Source organism: Zonotrichia albicollis, chromosome 1 (assembly GCF_047830755.1).
Source record: "Zonotrichia albicollis isolate bZonAlb1 chromosome 1, bZonAlb1.hap1, whole genome shotgun sequence".
Classification (NCBI taxonomy): Eukaryota; Metazoa; Chordata; class Aves; order Passeriformes; family Passerellidae; genus Zonotrichia; species Zonotrichia albicollis.
In genome coordinates, this window is record NC_133819.1 from 6,237,660 (window position 1) to 6,255,681 (window position 18,022).

Consider the following 18,022-nt stretch of genomic DNA (forward strand, 5'->3'; position numbering starts at 1 on the left):
CTCTCCAAATTGCCCAGGCCAGAGCCAGGGGAGCTGAGCAGGGTGTGCCTCCTGGAGGTGAATCTTTGGGAGTGACCTCACTTACGTGAATGGAACATTCCCTGTCAGAGGATGAGCATTCTGCTCACAGGTTCCTCCTACAGCTGGCACAGCCCCACACAAATCACCAGCAATGGAGCAGCAGCCAAGGAATTGCTCCACATCCTCTGAAAGGGCCACTTCAGCTTCTGGAGGAGCCTGGAATATTTACAAAGCAGTATTAAGACCTGGCATGGAAAATCCCTAGCTCAGGGCTTTCAAAACACCATCTTGCTTTGAAAAGCTCATAGATTTTTCACATACCTCAGTAGGAGATACTTTGAGCTCATTAAATGTGAAACAACCATGAGTCTTGCTCCTTCTCACTGAAAAACTTTTGCCTTGCTGGGAATAATGAATACATCCTGTGGGACTCCTCAGAACAGCAACAGACCTGAGTGAGAAACCATCTCTTGACTCAGAGTGGAGTTTCTGTGTGAAATACACACTGCCTGTCAAAGGCTGGCTCTCCTCAGCCCAGTCCCAATTTCTGCTGGTGATGAACTAGCCCCTGTACCTGAGAGCAGCACGTGCTGCCTCCCAGGGCTGCCAGGGGCCTGGGCACACTGACTGCAGAACATCTCTGCAAAACATTCACCCACACCCTCACTGGCAGAACACATCACTGCTGCTGGAAATGGGAATCAGCTCCCAGGCAATGGTTTGGGGTTCAATGTGTTGCCCTCAGCATGGAAGCACTACAACATAAAAATCTCAGGAATATCTCTTTCTACCAAGGGTGGTCATCTCACACCCTGACCCACCCCATGTCAGCAACACCTCATGTTGCCTATGTGGGGTAAGGACTCCAAATAACTTCACACTCAGCAAATCCTGCTACAAAATGATGGATCTGGCCAGATTCCTACTAGAAAAACAGCTTCTTACCTTGGAGAGGAGACCTGCTGGTCAGGTTTAGCCAGCTGCAGTCTTGTTTTCAGTAATATTCTGTCCAGGGATCATCACACTCCTCAGCATCTGACTGAGATGGGCCCTGGGTTTCACTTTGGAAAGCATCAGAAAGCCTGGGGGGTGAAATCCTTTCAGTTTTCACTGTGTTTCAAAAAAGTAAAAGTTCCAGTAGGGAAACAGGATATCCAAGGAAAAGTTGGATGCTAAGGACACCCATCACCCACACCAGTTTAGCCACATTTCGGCATACTCCCAATAGCTGAAGGGATCTGTGCAAAGGTTTTCACTCCCCCTCCCCAATTTTTGAAGGGGAGCAATGCTGACTTTTTAGATGAAGTTGTGAAGATTACCCAGTATTAGCAAAAGGCTCTGAAGATGAGCAGTCCTGATTACATAAGGGCTAATTAGAAGCTGTTGATTTCTCCTTCTGGAGAGGCTCAGCAGTGTTAATTAGCAGAGTAAGCCCAGCAAGCCTGGGCACATCACATCATCAGCACCTGCACCACGCTCACACAGCACCTGGAACATCTGCACCTCGTCCAGATACAACAGCAGAGCTTCTGCAGTTGAACAGGAACAATGGGAACACTTTTCCAGCTTTTTTCTTCTCCAGCATGGACCCACCAACCTCTACAGAAGCTGGGAAGAAGCACTACAGACCCATAGACGACTCCCCTGTCATGGAGTTAACCAGGCAGGAATAAACTTCATTAGGCATGGAAACATCAGGAAAAAGAAAGCTCCATTTAGCACCTGCAGTCCATCCTGCCCTGCTGAGCTCACCTGCCCCACTGCCCTGCTCACCCTCAGCATTTGCAGGCTGGGAGATGGGCAGCCCCAGCCCTGGCTCTCAGGATTATTCACACAGCAAAGCCAGGAGCTGGACAGGGGCACAAGCAAGGCAGGAGTCACTTCCAAACCAGGGCATTTTAAATCCACAAAAGTCAGTGCTAACTTAACATGACTTAAGAGTAGTCAATATTCACATAACCACAGAATGGCTGGGGTCAGCAGGGACCCCTGGAGGACCCCTGGCCCAAGCCTTGTTCAAACAGGGTCACCCAGAGCTGGTGGCTTGGGACCATCTCCCAGGGGCTTTTGAGTATGTCCAAGGTGGGAACTGGTGGACTGTGTTCAACCTCACATGAAAAAATTCTGCTCATTTCCTCAACAGGAAAAGGATCTTTGCACTTTCACCTTTGCAAATGATCATCCCTTAATAAAGTTATTAAGTCTACTTAATTCTTTTCCTAGCCTGGATCAGAGAACTTTAACAAGGCTGTAAAAATTCATCAACTCCAGGAAAGCAGCAGTTTGCTACAAAGCAGGATTTTGTTTCTGTACATAACAGGACTTCCCCAATTGCCCATCCCCACCTTCAGGGCTCTCAGGGTGAAGAACCCAACCTGTGCCAGCTCAGGAAGCACAAGGCTGCCCCAGCCTCTGTTAGACTCCAGCTGCTGAAGGTGCCACCTTGAGAAACCAAGTGAAATTTGTACAGCCAAGGATGGGGAGGAATTCACTGATCACACTTGACTACACATTTCAGCAGAACTGCAAGACTATTGCACATGGCTGGTCTTTAGATCTTATTAGCAGAGAAAGGCTTGGGTGAGTGGAATAATTTCCATTTTTTACTGGATGAAGCAGAAAGAGGAAGAAGGGAATAACATATGTGGATGAGTTCAATTTTTCAGCTATTATGGAAAATGCAAGAGCACTACACATCTCTCAGTTTTGAATTGTTTGGGCTGGGAGGGACCCAAAAGCCCATCCAGTTCCAACCCCCTGCCACAGGCAGGTTCACCTTCTGTTAGACCAGCTTGCTCAGAGCCCCATCCAGCCTGGCTTTGTGGAGCATCCATAAACTCTGGGCAGCCTGTTCCATTCTATCACTGCCCTGAAGAATTTCTTCCTATTAATTATTCCAAACCTACTCTCATGCAGTTTGAAGTCCTATCAATACATGGCCTTGTGAAATGTCCTTTTCAAGTCTCAGAAACTCCCACCACAAATCATCCAGAGAATCTGCACTTGTCTTTAAGCCCTTCTGGAAAGCCACATCACTGGAAGGCAGGACCTCAGTTCTCCAGTTAAATTGCACATGCCCTCATACATCTCCTTTGAAACTCTTAGCAGCTGGCACACCTCAAGAGGCAATGCAGCAACTATTATGGGGGTTAGACTGATACCAGTACACCTGCAGCCAGTTTGACAAAAAATGGAGCAGATGTGGTCACTGAGGTTTGTGTTACTCCAGAATTTCCACCCTGTGATGCAGAACACGTCATGCAATGTCACAGCCTCGGGTCATGCAAGAGCTCATCAGTCCTGGGGATGGGGCCCTGAAGGATCAGCTCACACTGACTGACACACCCTGTGCTGAGCTCCTCAGGCCATGCTCTGCATCCTCAGCCATTCCACTCCCAGCCAAGCAGCCCTCACTGCAATGCTGCAGGTTCTTGGGCAGGGAACAGCCCCAGCTCAGTCTGGGTCCAAAATAAAAGCATGGGCTTGTTTCGCTGAACAGGCTCTCAGCTGAACTCCAGCAATCCATCATGCAGAACAATCATCCAGCTACTCAACCCATGCTTGGCACAAGGTGTGTGAATTCATGGAAAATGGACTTTCAGAAACACTGGAAATATCCTAAGTGGAGAAAAAGGGCATTTTTTTAAACCAGTTGCTCTCATGACCAAAGAAAATACCAAGCTTACCAACATACACTGCTAAGAAGTTTAGACCATTTTTATATCATATGAGAGAACAACTGCACAAAGAAAATAAAGGAACAAAATGCTTCATTTGTATCTTTCAGCACAGACTGGAAGGTAAAAGCTAATTCTGGTTGCAAATACACTCCAACTTTCCCTTCCTATCTACTCCTGTCAGAAATTTAAGTTTTCAAATGAACACAAAAGTGCAGGCAAAACACTTGATTTAATTAGCTGTTCCTCAAATCAGCCTTGTTTGGTTTTACTGTTTTGGGTTTTGTTCTGCTTTTCAATACAAAGTAGGTCAACTCAATTTTTTAAAATATATAGTTGTAAGGAGTTTATTTCCAAGATTACAGCTTGCTAAGCCCCCAGTCCAAAAGGCAAGGAAAAGCCTGGAGCTGGTCAGGAAAGCTGTGCAGGAACCCTGAACTCTGCACAGCCAGGCATCAGGAGGCCGCTCACCTCTACCAGGAGCACAGGAATTCACAACAAACAGCCCACACCGATTTGTTCAGGACGTGCAATTTATTTTAAATGACATTTTTGTTCTCTTAACAAGTCTAAGCTTGTGACCTGGATAAATCCACTCCATCCTGACAGCACTGCCAGCCACAAGCCTGCGTGCACAGTCCGTAGCGCAGGAACTCGGGGCGGCTCTGCGCACCCCTCACTCAGCGGATACAGAGGAAAACACAGAGCAGGTTCTGACTGAAACCCAGCATTTCCCTTCCAAATAAAGCTGGCACTTGTCCCTCCTTCCCGTGACTGGGCACAAAGCAAAGCAGAGCTGCTTGGCCAGCCTGGAGTTCCAGTAGCAAAAACGTTTGGGATCACTCGCAAACAACTTCCCGAGCAATAGTCAAACAATCCATTGGCTCCAAGGATCTCAGGCCTTCTCTTAAGGTCAGCAGGTGAACATTTTTCACAAAAAAAACAAACAAAAAAAAAGTTGATATGGAGTAATCAACGAAAAATTATAAACAGAACATTTAAGGTTTGCAGCTATTTTATTTACAAGTATACATTTAACACAAAGAAACACTGATATCCAAGCCTAGTTAATAGTAGTGTAACAATATGCATCATTTTGATGATTATTCTAACCAACAAACTACACTGAAAAATTAATGCCAGTAAAATTCTTGGTCATAATATTAAGAAATACAATATATAAATTGAAAATATGATTGCTTAAAATTTGAAAATGGAAGTGAAGCCATTTGCACAGGAGTCAGAGTTTAACATAATCTGAAGGGAAAGGCTCCAAACCAACTGTTTATCTTTCAGGTTAACAGAAGAAAAAAAAAATTGGAAAAAAAAAAAGGAAAAAAAAAAAAAAGAAGCATAGTTTATCCTTAAAGATAATGGGCAGTTTTGCTTCTTCAGGTAGAATGTATTCCCAGTGTTTTCAGGTTCTGCAGTGGAATTACATTACTGAGCATGAAGACTTCCCTTGTGAAGCTGCCCCATCGATTTTTTCTGCCTCCAAAATTATCCTCTTAAAAACATCAACGGCAGTCTGCAGAGAGAGAGAACAAGTTTAGGAGGGAAGGTGGGGCTGCCCACTTACTGAAAGAATAACAAAAAACATTAGCAGTTTTATCAACTACATCAGCAGATAAACACACATCCAATGCTTATTCCAAAAAAGTGAGGAGGGCAAACACAGTAATTTTAAAGGGAAGTGCAAACTCCCATCCCCAGCAACCCTCAGCAGGGAGGGCAGGCACAAACTGAGGCAGATTCACAACAAAACTAATAACTGTAATCACCTTGCTTTGCATGGTGAGCCTGTCCTGAGTGACTGACAGCACAGAAGGTCTGGATGCTGTGCAGCTTTGGAGAATAAACCAATCAGTTTGCTGTCAGGAATCTTTAAGATAATGAATAATTTCAGAAGGCAGCAGATTTTTCAGTTCTTAACACTGACTTGGCACAGCTCAGTATGAGGGGTGACTTTACTACTCCTGATTTTCTCACTGTCCCTGTGAGTAAGATCTGTATTACACACAGTGCAAGGACACCAGCAGAAAGCACAAGCTGAACTGTCACAAATATTGAGCAATATCCTTTGATAAAGTCCTCCTGAGAGAAAAGGGGTTACATTTTAAATAGCCTGAACTGCATGACTAGAGCTTCAGTGTGTGAATCTTCAGCTTGGAAATGATCTCCTGACCATCTCACACTGACATCTGATCCAACCTCTGGCCATCCACTTCAGGAATTCCCAGCACAGGAAAGTATATTCATTATAGAAAAAGGATAAAAAGGGGGTTTTGTTGGTTTTAATCAGCAGGCTGAAGAGCATCCTATGATTTATGGCTACATATTCTGATTTAACAGATGTTTTTCCACCTCCACAAGATGTAATTCTTAACTGGATCACTTCCAAATTAATCTCATTGACTGAAGCCCCACAGCAATCTTAACAAGATTAGACTTAATGTTAGTTTCCTACATGTATACTGTTTGTGCACAGTACAATCTCTGGAACTATTTAAAGTACTTCACCAGCTGGAAAATAGGGTATTCTCCACATAATGGAGTTTCCTGGAATCCCAACAGAACCTGGCAGCAGAGGCTTGTTTAGTTCAGTAATGATACAACACATTTCCTGGGCAAATGAAGGCTTTAAGAGAAGCATGGCCAGGACTGCAATTGCTATCAAACTGCTTCCACTAATGAAGAGCTTCCTTTAATCTAAACCTGGTGATGCACTGATTTACAAACATACTGCACCCCTGTTTCCTTAGAGCTGAAATTTTCAATGGCTTCAATTTAATACACAAAGTCTTTTTGCCCACGTTTCACAGCACCCATTAAAAAACCTCCACAACTTACTCTGTCAACCAAAAAGCTGCACATTGCCTGTCAATGATGTGCTGTTTGAAGCACTAAGATGTAGGAGTTCACAGGGTTTGTTAATTCATTTCACAGAAAATACATATTCACTGGCAAGGTTTAATTACTGTCCTACAGCCTTGGAATTTGGCATTCAGCTCAAACGTGCTGAGGAGTTTTAGACTGAGCCTTTAAACAACACAGGGAGATGTTTTGTGACAAGGAATAAAGGATGCAGCCAGACTTTCTATGCATCTGCCTCCATATGGTGCAATTCTGGAATGTGGGTCACACCTAGCCCACGGGAAGGCATCTGGCTTTTCCCAAAGCAGAGATGCCAGCCTGGGCAGCACCTGCTGCCCACAGGACACCAGAGGCTCAGCTGCTGCTGCAGATGTGCCCTCAGTGGGAGCAGGACACAGCTCAGGAGGCAGATCCTGCACAGGCAGGGAGCTGGGGATGTGCTGCCAGGAGGCAGCAGGAAGGTGCAAGCACCCAAATCCAGCCCACAGTGCCAGAGTCACCCTTTGGCAACTCATTTATTATTTCAAAGAGGAAACCCTCAGCTGCTCACACTACTCCTGGTTTATCCTAGAACAGAACTGGGCACAGGAATTTGAATAATAGCCAGGTTAAAGAGGGTTGTTTCCCCCCATCCTTTGCCAGTTCAAACATGTCAGATCCCTGGATTCCAAACTACTGTGAAGCATTTACTAAGCAGAGCATCCTCTGAACTCCAAGATGAAGCTGCCCTTGAAAAAAGCAGCACAACCAAGCAACTGCTTTTTAAGAGAGCTCCATTTTGGTAAAAAGCTAATTTTTTTGTTACTTCCTTGCTCCTTCTGCAATTTATCTAATGCATTCTGCATAACTGGATGGACACAATTTAGTTGCTTGTTACTTCCTAAATTCTTCCAGCAGAAGTTGGCTTCCAGCTTCACTTGGGTTTAAGACCACTTTGGATTCTGGCTGTGTTTCCAAGAGTGATGTTATTGCACTGGGATTAAGATGAAGCACTCCACCACAGCCTTGGTGACACTGCATGGAATTCCACAGGAAAGGACTTGAAGTTCCTGATGTTAGCCAAAGCAGTGCACCATGGCTGGTAATAACTAAGCAGCTTGAGAAGACATGACAGTACCAGCCCAGCAGTCATCTCAGAGAGGTCTCTTCCATTGTCAGGATTGCCTTCCCAAAGCCCAGGGATTTCCCTTGATGACTGGTGTGCTGGTGATATGCAGGCTCCTCCCAAAGTCCTACCAGGTCACCCAGCTCTGCAGGAGCTGGCACATACTCAATTCTATCTGACCTTGAGAACTCCTGCCAGCCACTATCATTTACCATCACTGCAGCTTTAATCTTTGCCTCTCTCACTTTCCATCTACTCCAAGTCATGCCACTTCTGGGACATGTTATCTTTTGATAACTCTCAGCAGAATATGCATGGTTTGTTTAAGTTAATCTATAGAACTATTTTAATTGCCCAGTATAATTGAGTTATGCTCCTTGGACTATCACAGATGCTCCAAAAAGGATTTTTGGGGGGGACAAAGCAGGAAGATAGAAAAGGTGGAAAGAGTCTTTACTATCAGGGATTCCCTCTCCTCACCACTATAAAGAACATCATGTACACATCCCATCTCAGACCAGGCACTAGAAATTGTCACATTTCTGCTTCAACTCCTCCAAGTACACATGGGCTTGGTTTCAGAGAGAATTAACAGATATACCCTCAGTCAAGAAGCTTTGAACTCCCTGCTCAAGTTCCAAATCCCTCATCCAGTTTAGCTCATGCCTTAAGCATAAACCAGCTTTCTGTTAAGCAAACAGAAGCTGAAGCACTTTTGGAATTAATCTGGATAGTCAAGTTACATCTGCAGTACCAAGCCAGTACAGGTGATTATTTGGATGAACCTCAATGCACAAAGTGCCAACAGTCTTCTCTTTCCAGTAAAGTTGGCTTACATAAGGTGAACACTCAGTACCAGGAAAATGACAACACAGCTTGTTACCAAATGCAAAACAAACCCTTTTCCCCCCACCTCCAGAGCAGACACAGCTTCAGAGGAAGAGAAGATGCCCTGTCCTGACAGAAGTCCATGTATCAGCTCTTTTGGTCCTGTCACATTAGGGTTTGGAGGAGAAAACCCAAATGAGTTCAGAAGTGCTCCTGGTCCAGCTCACAGGGAGGGATGTTACAATGCCTGGTGTCTCCTCTTCCCCCAGCACCCCACAGCTCCAGACTCCACACCTGGCTCTCTAAACTCAATCTTCCACCTCTTCAGAGCTGGAGATGTGTGAGAAGACTGAGGCAGCTGTGCCAGTGTTGGGCTCCTGCACACTTTACTCCACACATGCCCACCCTCCAAAGGAAACACCCAGAGGGCAGCAGGATGGTGCAGGCTGCAAGAACCCATCTCAAAAGTGACATCTCATCTGCCAGACTTCTGAAGATGGGCAAATTTACCAAGGGTATTATAGAGCAGGCATGAAGCAGGAATTGTGTTCAGGCACCTGCCCCTAACAACCTGCTGCTAAAGGCAGAGGGATGGAATTCACAGTGACCTGTGATCACTGTTCTGAAGGGTCCTGCAGAAAGGAAGACCTTTGACAGCCAGAATGCACAGGACTTCTGAATTCTTCTGGTGGGATTTGTACAGACTGTCCAAGATTCTGAGTATCTGACATACAATTGCCATTTTGATTTCCCTGAAGGGTACCATGTTTGATATATAAACTCCAACTGGCAGCTTCATTTAATACAGGAGCACTAATACATGGCAGTACAGGGGACTTTGTCACTGCAGCAAGTTAACACACAGGGCATACCAAGCATCCTACAAAGTTTGTAGCTGCTTTACATACATAGACATCACTTTTTTTTTCTTGGTTCAAGAGCAATAAAAACTCCAGAAAATTTATCAGTAAGATATTCTTCTGCTGGATATGAATTGCTGTGGTGTTGCACATTGTGAACATATGCCAAATGAAAAAGAGCACAGGCAACAGCTTTGCCTAATCCACAAGTTATTTAAAATAAAGGGGTGGAAAAAAAGATCAGACATTTTTAACAGGTTTACTCTTTACACTGTCAGTTTATTTGGTATGCATTTGAAGCTCTCCAGCATACAGAGAAGATATTGGGAAATTTCATGCTTCCATCATGCCAGTTTTGACAAGGTTAATCCAAGTTTTAGCCAGAAACAAATACTGATAAGCTAACTCCAAGTGTTCCATATCAGGTGGCAAAATATAATCCAAGTTTTTCTTTCAGGGGAAAAAATCCAACTTTACTCAAGTAACTTGCAGAATTGTTGACCATAAACATCAGACAAAATGATTATTGCCCCATTAGAGAGATTGAGCCTGCCCAGCACCTTAAACATGAGGTTCATCCTCTGACACCAACCCACTGCTCTGGCAGCAGTGACTCCTGTTTGAGGTAACAGACCCTGTTCCACCCACCCTGTGGATATGAGTTTTAATTTGTCACTAAGTGTTCTGATATGTGCAGTGAAGCTGAACTTTCAGTTCTTCACTTCCTCCTCCCATTGACAATTGCAGGGAAAAACTTGTGTACATAAAGCTGAGTGCAGACAGCCATTCTGCTTCCATCTCCACAAAATATCTGTACAGTGCATGCAAATATTTCAGCTTCCTTTATTTAGTGGAACTGTGAGTCATCCATTACACTGCTATTTGAATAAAGTGACTCTTAAATCCATTACCTGATTTTCTTTAGCAGAAGATTCCAAGAAAGCTGCGTTCCAGGATTCTGCTAAAGCTTTCCCTTCTTCATAGCTGATCACCCTGATCAGAGAAAGAAAAATATGTTTCTTATAACTTGCAGAAGAATTGGAATCTGATACGTCAAGAAATACCTCAAGAGTACCAAAGCACTTAAGTGCATTGTAATAGGAATTCTTGTGAAGTCTGATCCAAAGCATTTGCTTTTGGCTGCTGTCAAATGCACTTCTGGGCCAGGTAAAACTGCTGTGTGACCCAGAAGAGCAGCTGTCCCAAAGTATTGCTTTGTTTTCATAATCTGTAATATCATCTGGTATTGCTGCTGTGACAAATACACTTCTGTTACTTACTTTGAAAAAACAGAGTGTTAAATGACTGTCCCTGGAACCTCACAGCAAAAATCAACATTACAACAGAAGTTCATGGTTCGTAGTTCACATTCTGGACACAACTCCTTTGCCAGTAACTTATTTTAACCTACAATTTGATTTTAGCTCTGGAAAGCCAAGAACAAACCCAGTGTGTGCAGCCACAGGAATGCAGGCTGCTGCCTTGCATTTCTCACATTCTGGAGTTCACATACCGTTCCATATGCAGGTCTTTTTTATTTCCAACCAGCATAATGGGTATTCTGTGAAAGAAAGTTCAGAACTTCAGAACAGTTACAGTATACTGAACAAAGCACTAGCAACATGCCTGCAATGAAATGAGATGAAAGTGTCACTACTTACTGGACTTTTCCCACCATATCCAATAACTTGCCATGGATAACTTTTATCACTTCAAAACTGCAAAATAAAGGGATGAAGTCACACATGCACTCTGATGTTTATCCTCAATACCCAATACACAAGCAATTAAATGCACATGTAGGTTGTGTTTAAAACTTATTCTATGTATGCACAACTACACAGATGCTGAAAGTCTTACCCGTTTGTGCAACAACAGCAAACTGGTCCCAGCAGCAAGAGACCAGCCTGAGCCTACCCTTACACCTCCCCAGTTATGGTATTTGCAGAAATAAATAACATTACCCAGGACTGATGCATCTAACACAGAATCACCCCAAGTCCCTCCCACCTCTCATCTGGTTTGTATCTGCAGTGAGATATTTAACTGCTGCAGTCCAACAATCCTGGATGAGTATGTTAAATTAAAGCAAATTGGAAGAAAAAGTAATTAGTTAGGCAAGCTCCATCATTGTTTTGCACAAACATTTAGTTCATACATTATTACTAAGTTTTATTTATGTAAAAGCCAAAAGGAGCCAAAATTCTAATTTTCTATGGAAAGTGAGTAAATTGATCTGCAAGATGGCACTGAAACAGTGATTATTCAAATACTCTTTGTCTGTTCCCCTACCCCACAGGTGAAGTTTGGATGACAGGACTGTAGGATATCAAGTCAAAAACCTCACTAACAAAATCCACTGCATTTGACATTCAGTACTTCTGAGAACAAGCTATAAACAGGGCTGAAGAGCAGATGTTGCACTCCTCTGGTTACACCATGGAAAAAATGCTGGTACATGAAGTGCACAACTTGGATTTAAGAGAGGCAGAGGCTCAGGGATGAGACACACAACTAGACAACAGAAAAAGGACCAAAAACTTCCCAGTTTCCAAGGTTGCTAGCTACAGGCAGTGTCTTGACTTGCACTGCATTTCAATTAGAATTGAAACCCTTAAAAATAGAGCAGCAATCAAACACACTTCCAGCTCAGAGCAATCAAAGACCTGGTGCCTAAAAACACCATTCAAAGCAGCAAAACCTCTCCCTCCTAGAACAATAAGCTCTACCACATTTAAGATGGATTTTCTGTCAAGCAGGCCAATTTGTCTGACTGCAGCAATAATATTTGAGGCTGTGTGGGACACAAAGCTTTTCCATGCTCAGCTAATAGTTTCAGTGTATCCTATCAAGCAAATGAGTTCTTTGTAAATAGAAGTGTGAGTTAGTCTGCCACAAATTGCTACTGGTAATTCAAGTAGGATACTACAAATTACACTGGGGAAAATGTGAAATCAATGAAAAATGTGAAATCAATGAAAGGATTTTAGGGACATAAGGAGCTTATGCTGAAAGAGTATTACTGAAATTCTAGTCTTGAGAACTCATCTTGGATGATGATAACTATTAAGAAAACAAGAGTTAAATGGAGCTTGGCTGTGACAGAGTTGAGAGGCATCAGTACACACAGAACTAACTATGTGACCCTGCAAACTGAAAGAATAAAAATGCTACCAAAAACCCATCTGCTAGAGACCACAAAAGTGTTTATCAGTCTGAAGCAATGGAAAAATCCTAGCACCCTACCCACAGGCTAACTGAATCCCTGGGACAGTACAATCACTGCTTCCTTTCCCCAGTTAGGTGTGCTGCTTCCAGCTAAGCCAGAAAAACACCACAGCTCTTGAACCTGGGCTCTCCACTGCCCCACTTTGGGTACCTATCTGCTTCTCTGATATTGTTCACAACCTTCCTTTCTTAGTGAAAATACTACAAATAAAAAGCTGATCCTTGTTAACACACCAAGATGGAAGCCACAGGAGAAGTGCTACTTAAACTGCAACACAATTCTGACAGAGAAACAAGTTGCTAAGAACTGCCAGGAATTAAATTGGCTCAACCAATTAATGTTCTAGAAAGCTTTCCAAATTAATAATGTTGAAAGGAGCAAGGACAAAAAGGAGCAAGGACTGACCAATCCAAAAATAGCACCATCACATCAAGCTGTGAAACAGAGATTTGGAGACTGTAAGAGGTCCCTTCTAGTTCTGTCAAGCAAATGGGTTACAGCAAACAACTCAATGTGTGAAATACAAAAAAAACCCCATTACTAGCTGTCAGATAAATGTGTTACACAAAATCATGGAACCTAGCAAGACACAAAATTGGAATTTAATTAAGCTGAACTAGAGCAAAAGCCTTCCAGTAACCTTGCTGCTGAGAGCCTGGCAATATGAAAAATGTAGGGCATTAGCTTTCATTTAAGTCCTATTTAAACTTCCCACTGGAGGTTAGCAGAGAAGCTGATAACTTTAAAAAGAGCATTTCTGTTAAGTCTGCTGTCAAAGCTCTCACCCAGCTGGATCAATATACACACTTTGACAGAAGTCAGGACAGATGAAGACTGTGATCCCACTGTCAGGGCAAGTCATCAAAGCTACAGAGTACTGTGGAAGATCTTCCTATCACCTAAACCCTGTCTTGATACAGAACAAAGAATTGAACAAGACAGGATCATGGATGCTTTGAAATTTTAAGAAACAACAACAACAAACTTGGAATAAACTGATCAAGAATAAATACTGATGAAAAGAATTTTGACCTACAGCCTTAACCTAGTCTGTCCTGTTTGTATTTTCACCATCACTTGGTTTAACTGATTGAATGTACCCACAGAAAACATGTTCATTTCTTCACCTGGTGAGCTCAAGACATCACGAAGCAACAACTGGAGTGGCTGAGAAAGAACAAACCCTTTAGCTGCCAAACAGGGAACAGCACAGGCTGCAGAATCCCCTGAGTGATGTACACTGGTTTCAGTCAAAGGCAATTCTGTCCTCACAGCACTCATTTATCAGTGAACTTTTCTGCATTTGCTTTAGGAGTGAAGCATTGTCTACTCAGGCAGAGAATACTGACTCCTATTTCATACAAGTTACCCAGCACCAGCACTGAACCTCTCACTGAAAAACCCAGACCCAGAGAGAGTTTGGTAGTTTAGTATCTCTAGACACACATAAAAGCCTAACGTGTGCTTGCCCTTCTCTACTTCAGAACTGAAGATGAAAAGCAAGAATGAAGAACTGTGAAATCTGTTCAACATTAAAGACCTTGCAAGCAGCAGAAGTTTGTAACCAGACTGTATCCTTCCTTTGAGAAGGAAAAAGAGCCAACGGGCAAGTGCTTTACCTGTATTTTATGATAGTCTGTCAAAGAGCTTGAAATGACCAGTTTTGTTTGATTCAGAGGAAAATATATGAAACACTTCAGCACTTGTAAAAAGCTCATCAACTGCCTTGAAAATAGAAAGGAAGCATCAACTTCTCCTACTTGATGAGACTGAAAGGTCTAAGGTCTTAATCACTTTCTTCAAATAAAAATTTCAGAAAATACTCAGCTGACCTAATAAAGATGCTGTGCAATATTAGAAAACCAACAGCTACTCAAGGATAAGCAGTATTTAAACAAAGCAAGATGTCCAGAGGAAGGGAGGAGATAACAGATGATGGCAAAGCCACACAGAGGCTGATGTGTCCTGCATGACTCCAGGTAAGATGGACTCTGCACAGGGAACAGCAAGGACAAGAGGGACACCCTGGGACAACCTCCAGGGAAGATTATTTGCTGCAGCATGCCAGGAGAGGGTTTACAGTCCAAAAGCCATCTATTACTGTTTATATGAGTATTTCCATGGTTAATTCAATACAAGAAGTCAAAGGAATCTCAGTACTATAAAAAGCCACAAGGCTGAAGGAGGGATCGAGCAACTACTTGGGTACTTCACCTAAATGTACAGTGCCTTCAGCTTTGTATTTATGTCTGCCTTTCTATCTGATGCAAGAACAATGAACTCATTTCTGAAATGATCCTTTGTACTCCTTACACCTCAAAACAATGTAGTTTAACACTGTCTCATTTCTTACATGGTACCTTGCACATGAGTCTGCAAAGTGTCTGTGACATTTGGGTCCAAGGGAACATTTCTGAAAAAACATTAATATTCACTCCTACTATACTTCTAAAGGACAAAGACTAATTGAAATAATTACACAAAATACAGCAGAGGCAGTAGCTAAACCCAGAAACTATTTAAAGAGAAGAATACAAACAGATTTTATTACCTTTTTATTGATGTGACTGAGTAAACAAGAATGTAGCCATTGATGTCTATGGAGTACGTCTGAGGAAATATGGAGTATTCATCCTGTGGAAGGAATACTGCAGTTAAAATTAAGGGTGACACAGTTCAGACCTTGATGCCATTAGATCAACATCAGTTAAGTTGGTCACATCTCTAAGACATTTTGTATAGGAAGTACATTCAGAATTTTTTATCATAATATCACAAGCAGCATCTTTTAGCCTTAGAGAAGGCTAAAAGTCTATCTGTATACCCTACAATTTAATCTATAGCTTGTATGGTTTATTCCCTCTAAGACTGTGGATGAGCTGAAGCTCTTCTCAATCCTCTTATCCTGCTTAATTATCTGCTTGTATTAGTACAAAACATCCACTCTGTCCCACCACTAATTAGTAATTATGCCTCTTATCTTGCTGGTGATACATTTCAAAATCTTAATTTCAACAGCTGACAACAGGATCTAACAGTTTGTAATTTCAAATGACACTGATCACATCTAAATTACCAAAGGAATCTGGTAGGAAGTGAATAATTGTGGCTAACTTATGCTTATCAAATGCAAAAAATACAGTTATTAGTTGCATTATGGCAATTGTAAGTTTACATTATAGGACAAGTGTTTACATAAACAGAAAACCAGACAAAACCACCAGAAACTTACTCAGTGAATTTATTATCCCTCTAGAAAAGGGGCTGACCAAATAGGCAAACAAAACAGACTGATATATTGCAGAAAATGCAACACAAATACTATTATTCCAACATTAAAAAAATGTTCCAACAAACATTCCCAGGAAACATTTCCATTTTGACAAGAGCCATACTTCCTAATGTAGGAGTTTTTAATTTGTTAAACCTATGCTTTTGAAGATGTTAATTTTAGCTGAAGATCAAATAACCTCTCTGTTATTGTCATGGCTGAACAGATGGAGCAGTGCAATCACATAGCTTAAATCCAAGACACCCAAAAGGAATCAAACTTCCCTCACTGGCAAAAGAGGAAAAACTCTTTATAAATCAACTTCACAGATCCAGCCAAAAAAAGTTTGAAAGAATAACACTTGGCAAAAGCTGCCTTTATTGCTACACACTGAGGGCAGCCCTCCCCCATCTTCTCTGAAATGCCAAGTGCCACTCCAGCTGGACACGAAATCCCAAAGTCAATACTCAGAAGGGATCTGAGCTAAGTCTGTGTAAAAGAGGTGAAAGTGCCAACTCTGCAGTGGCTTGACTTCACCTGGAAATTCCCAGGACTGCCCCAGCTGGAATTTGGTGTTAGGTAAGATTTCCTTTTACAACCCTCTTCTGTGACCCTGTATCAAGACCCATTTTGGACTGAACTGCGCAAAGTTCAGTAAATAACCAGGAAAGTAAAGAGGCACAGGACAGAGGATGAATACCAAGAAAAATAAGTGCCATAATCTCAACTGTTCCTAATTCATGACTTTATTTTTAGCTTGTTAGGAGATGGAAGGCAAGCTGCTATGCTCGCTGAAACTCATGGGTCAAATTAAGAAATCTGTCAAGTGATAAAACAACGTTGCTACAACTTTTCAGGCCACAGCCAGGTTTTCAAAAGTATTTAACAAATCTGCAATACAATTCTTGCTGTGCTGTACGCACATGAGGACTCCCTATGGGCCATTAAGCAAGACAGACTTGAGAAAGAAATCTGTCCAAGCCACACCTTCCAAAACCCAACACCATCTCCCCCCTCTAAGCCTGTGTGCCAGAAATCAAAGTTCAAATCATTCCATGAAGAATTAAATCTGAAAATAACCACAGGCTGGGAAAGAAGCTATTTAGGTTCCACAATGCTGTATAACATTAAATCAATCCTCAGCACCAGAGGTATGTTAGTGGTGAGTCACACTGCCTTCCCAGAAGGCAATTTCCTCCTCCAAGAGGAATTTGTCTCTTATCACTACACTACACAATCAGAGCTGTAATGCAAGTGCACTTACAATGGCACTGAGTGACACCTATGGAGCTGCTGCTGCTGCTCACACTGCTCAGCCTGCCCCTCTGCACAACTGCCCAGCCAGCAATCCTGGGCCAGTGCTGTGCTCAGACACCTCTGAGTGATTGATTCCACGTGCTGCTGCTGAGCACCAAGGGCTGACACCTTATCAACACAGCATGGCTATTCCTCAGTGACACAGCTCTCTTCCAAGAGAGCAACCAAACATATCTAGAAAGTTACAACCCCTCTGAACATCCCAGCTATGAGCAGGTATCCTATAAAGCCTTAAGTACTGGCAGCATATTTTACAACACTAACATTGTTTAATACTACTCATAGCTTGGAAAAACCCAAAGGCATTGTATGAGATCATGGAAGGCAAGAGCATGTAAGCAAGAAAAAAAAAAAAAAAAAAGAAATTTAGGATAACAATACAGGGGTCTAATTAGTGGTCCCTGATGAGTTTTTTCTCTCATATAGAGTCTCTCAACAGAGCACAGCACTCTGGTGCATGGGTTCAGCCAAGCAGCAGTGTGTAATGAACCCCTGGACCTGTAAATAAAGAAGAGCTGCCCTTGCCAGAGCTCCCAGCAGGCTGCAGGACACACTGCAGGACACACTGCAGGACACACTGCAGGACACGAGCTCCCTGCTCCTCAGCCCCCCCCTGTCACTACAGACACACCAGTGAACCACCACCTTAGAATGCAGCCAAACTGCAGCAGCTCACTGCTAACTCAGGGAGTACCACCTACATGGATCTGTCTGCTCCCCATGACTGCTCCATGGATACAAGTCATGGTGGTGGAGCTGGAGCAGACAAATACTAAAAAGCCATGAAAAATTTCCCCATGGTTTACTGAAGCACCCTTTTTCATCTGAAGCAAGACTGCT

The 18,022-nt window shown here is 42.7% G+C and overlaps 1 protein-coding gene across 1 annotated transcript in view; it reads right to left on the reverse strand.

Annotated features, from left to right (window-relative positions):
• Nucleotides 1-4,695: 4,695 nt before the first annotated feature.
• RHEB (Ras homolog, mTORC1 binding) overlaps nucleotides 4,696-18,022 on the reverse strand; it is a 38,519-nt gene continuing 25,192 nt past the window's right edge. Inside the window, exons 4-8 of the mRNA XM_005480436.4 lie at nucleotides 15,146-15,228; nucleotides 11,027-11,083; nucleotides 10,879-10,926; nucleotides 10,277-10,358; nucleotides 4,696-5,226 (exon numbers count right to left, since the gene is read on the reverse strand). Of these exons, the coding sequence (XP_005480493.1) occupies nucleotides 5,134-5,226; nucleotides 10,277-10,358; nucleotides 10,879-10,926; nucleotides 11,027-11,083; nucleotides 15,146-15,228 (363 nt within the window). The 3' untranslated portion in view covers nucleotides 4,696-5,133. The remainder of the gene's footprint in view (nucleotides 5,227-10,276; nucleotides 10,359-10,878; nucleotides 10,927-11,026; nucleotides 11,084-15,145; nucleotides 15,229-18,022) is intronic.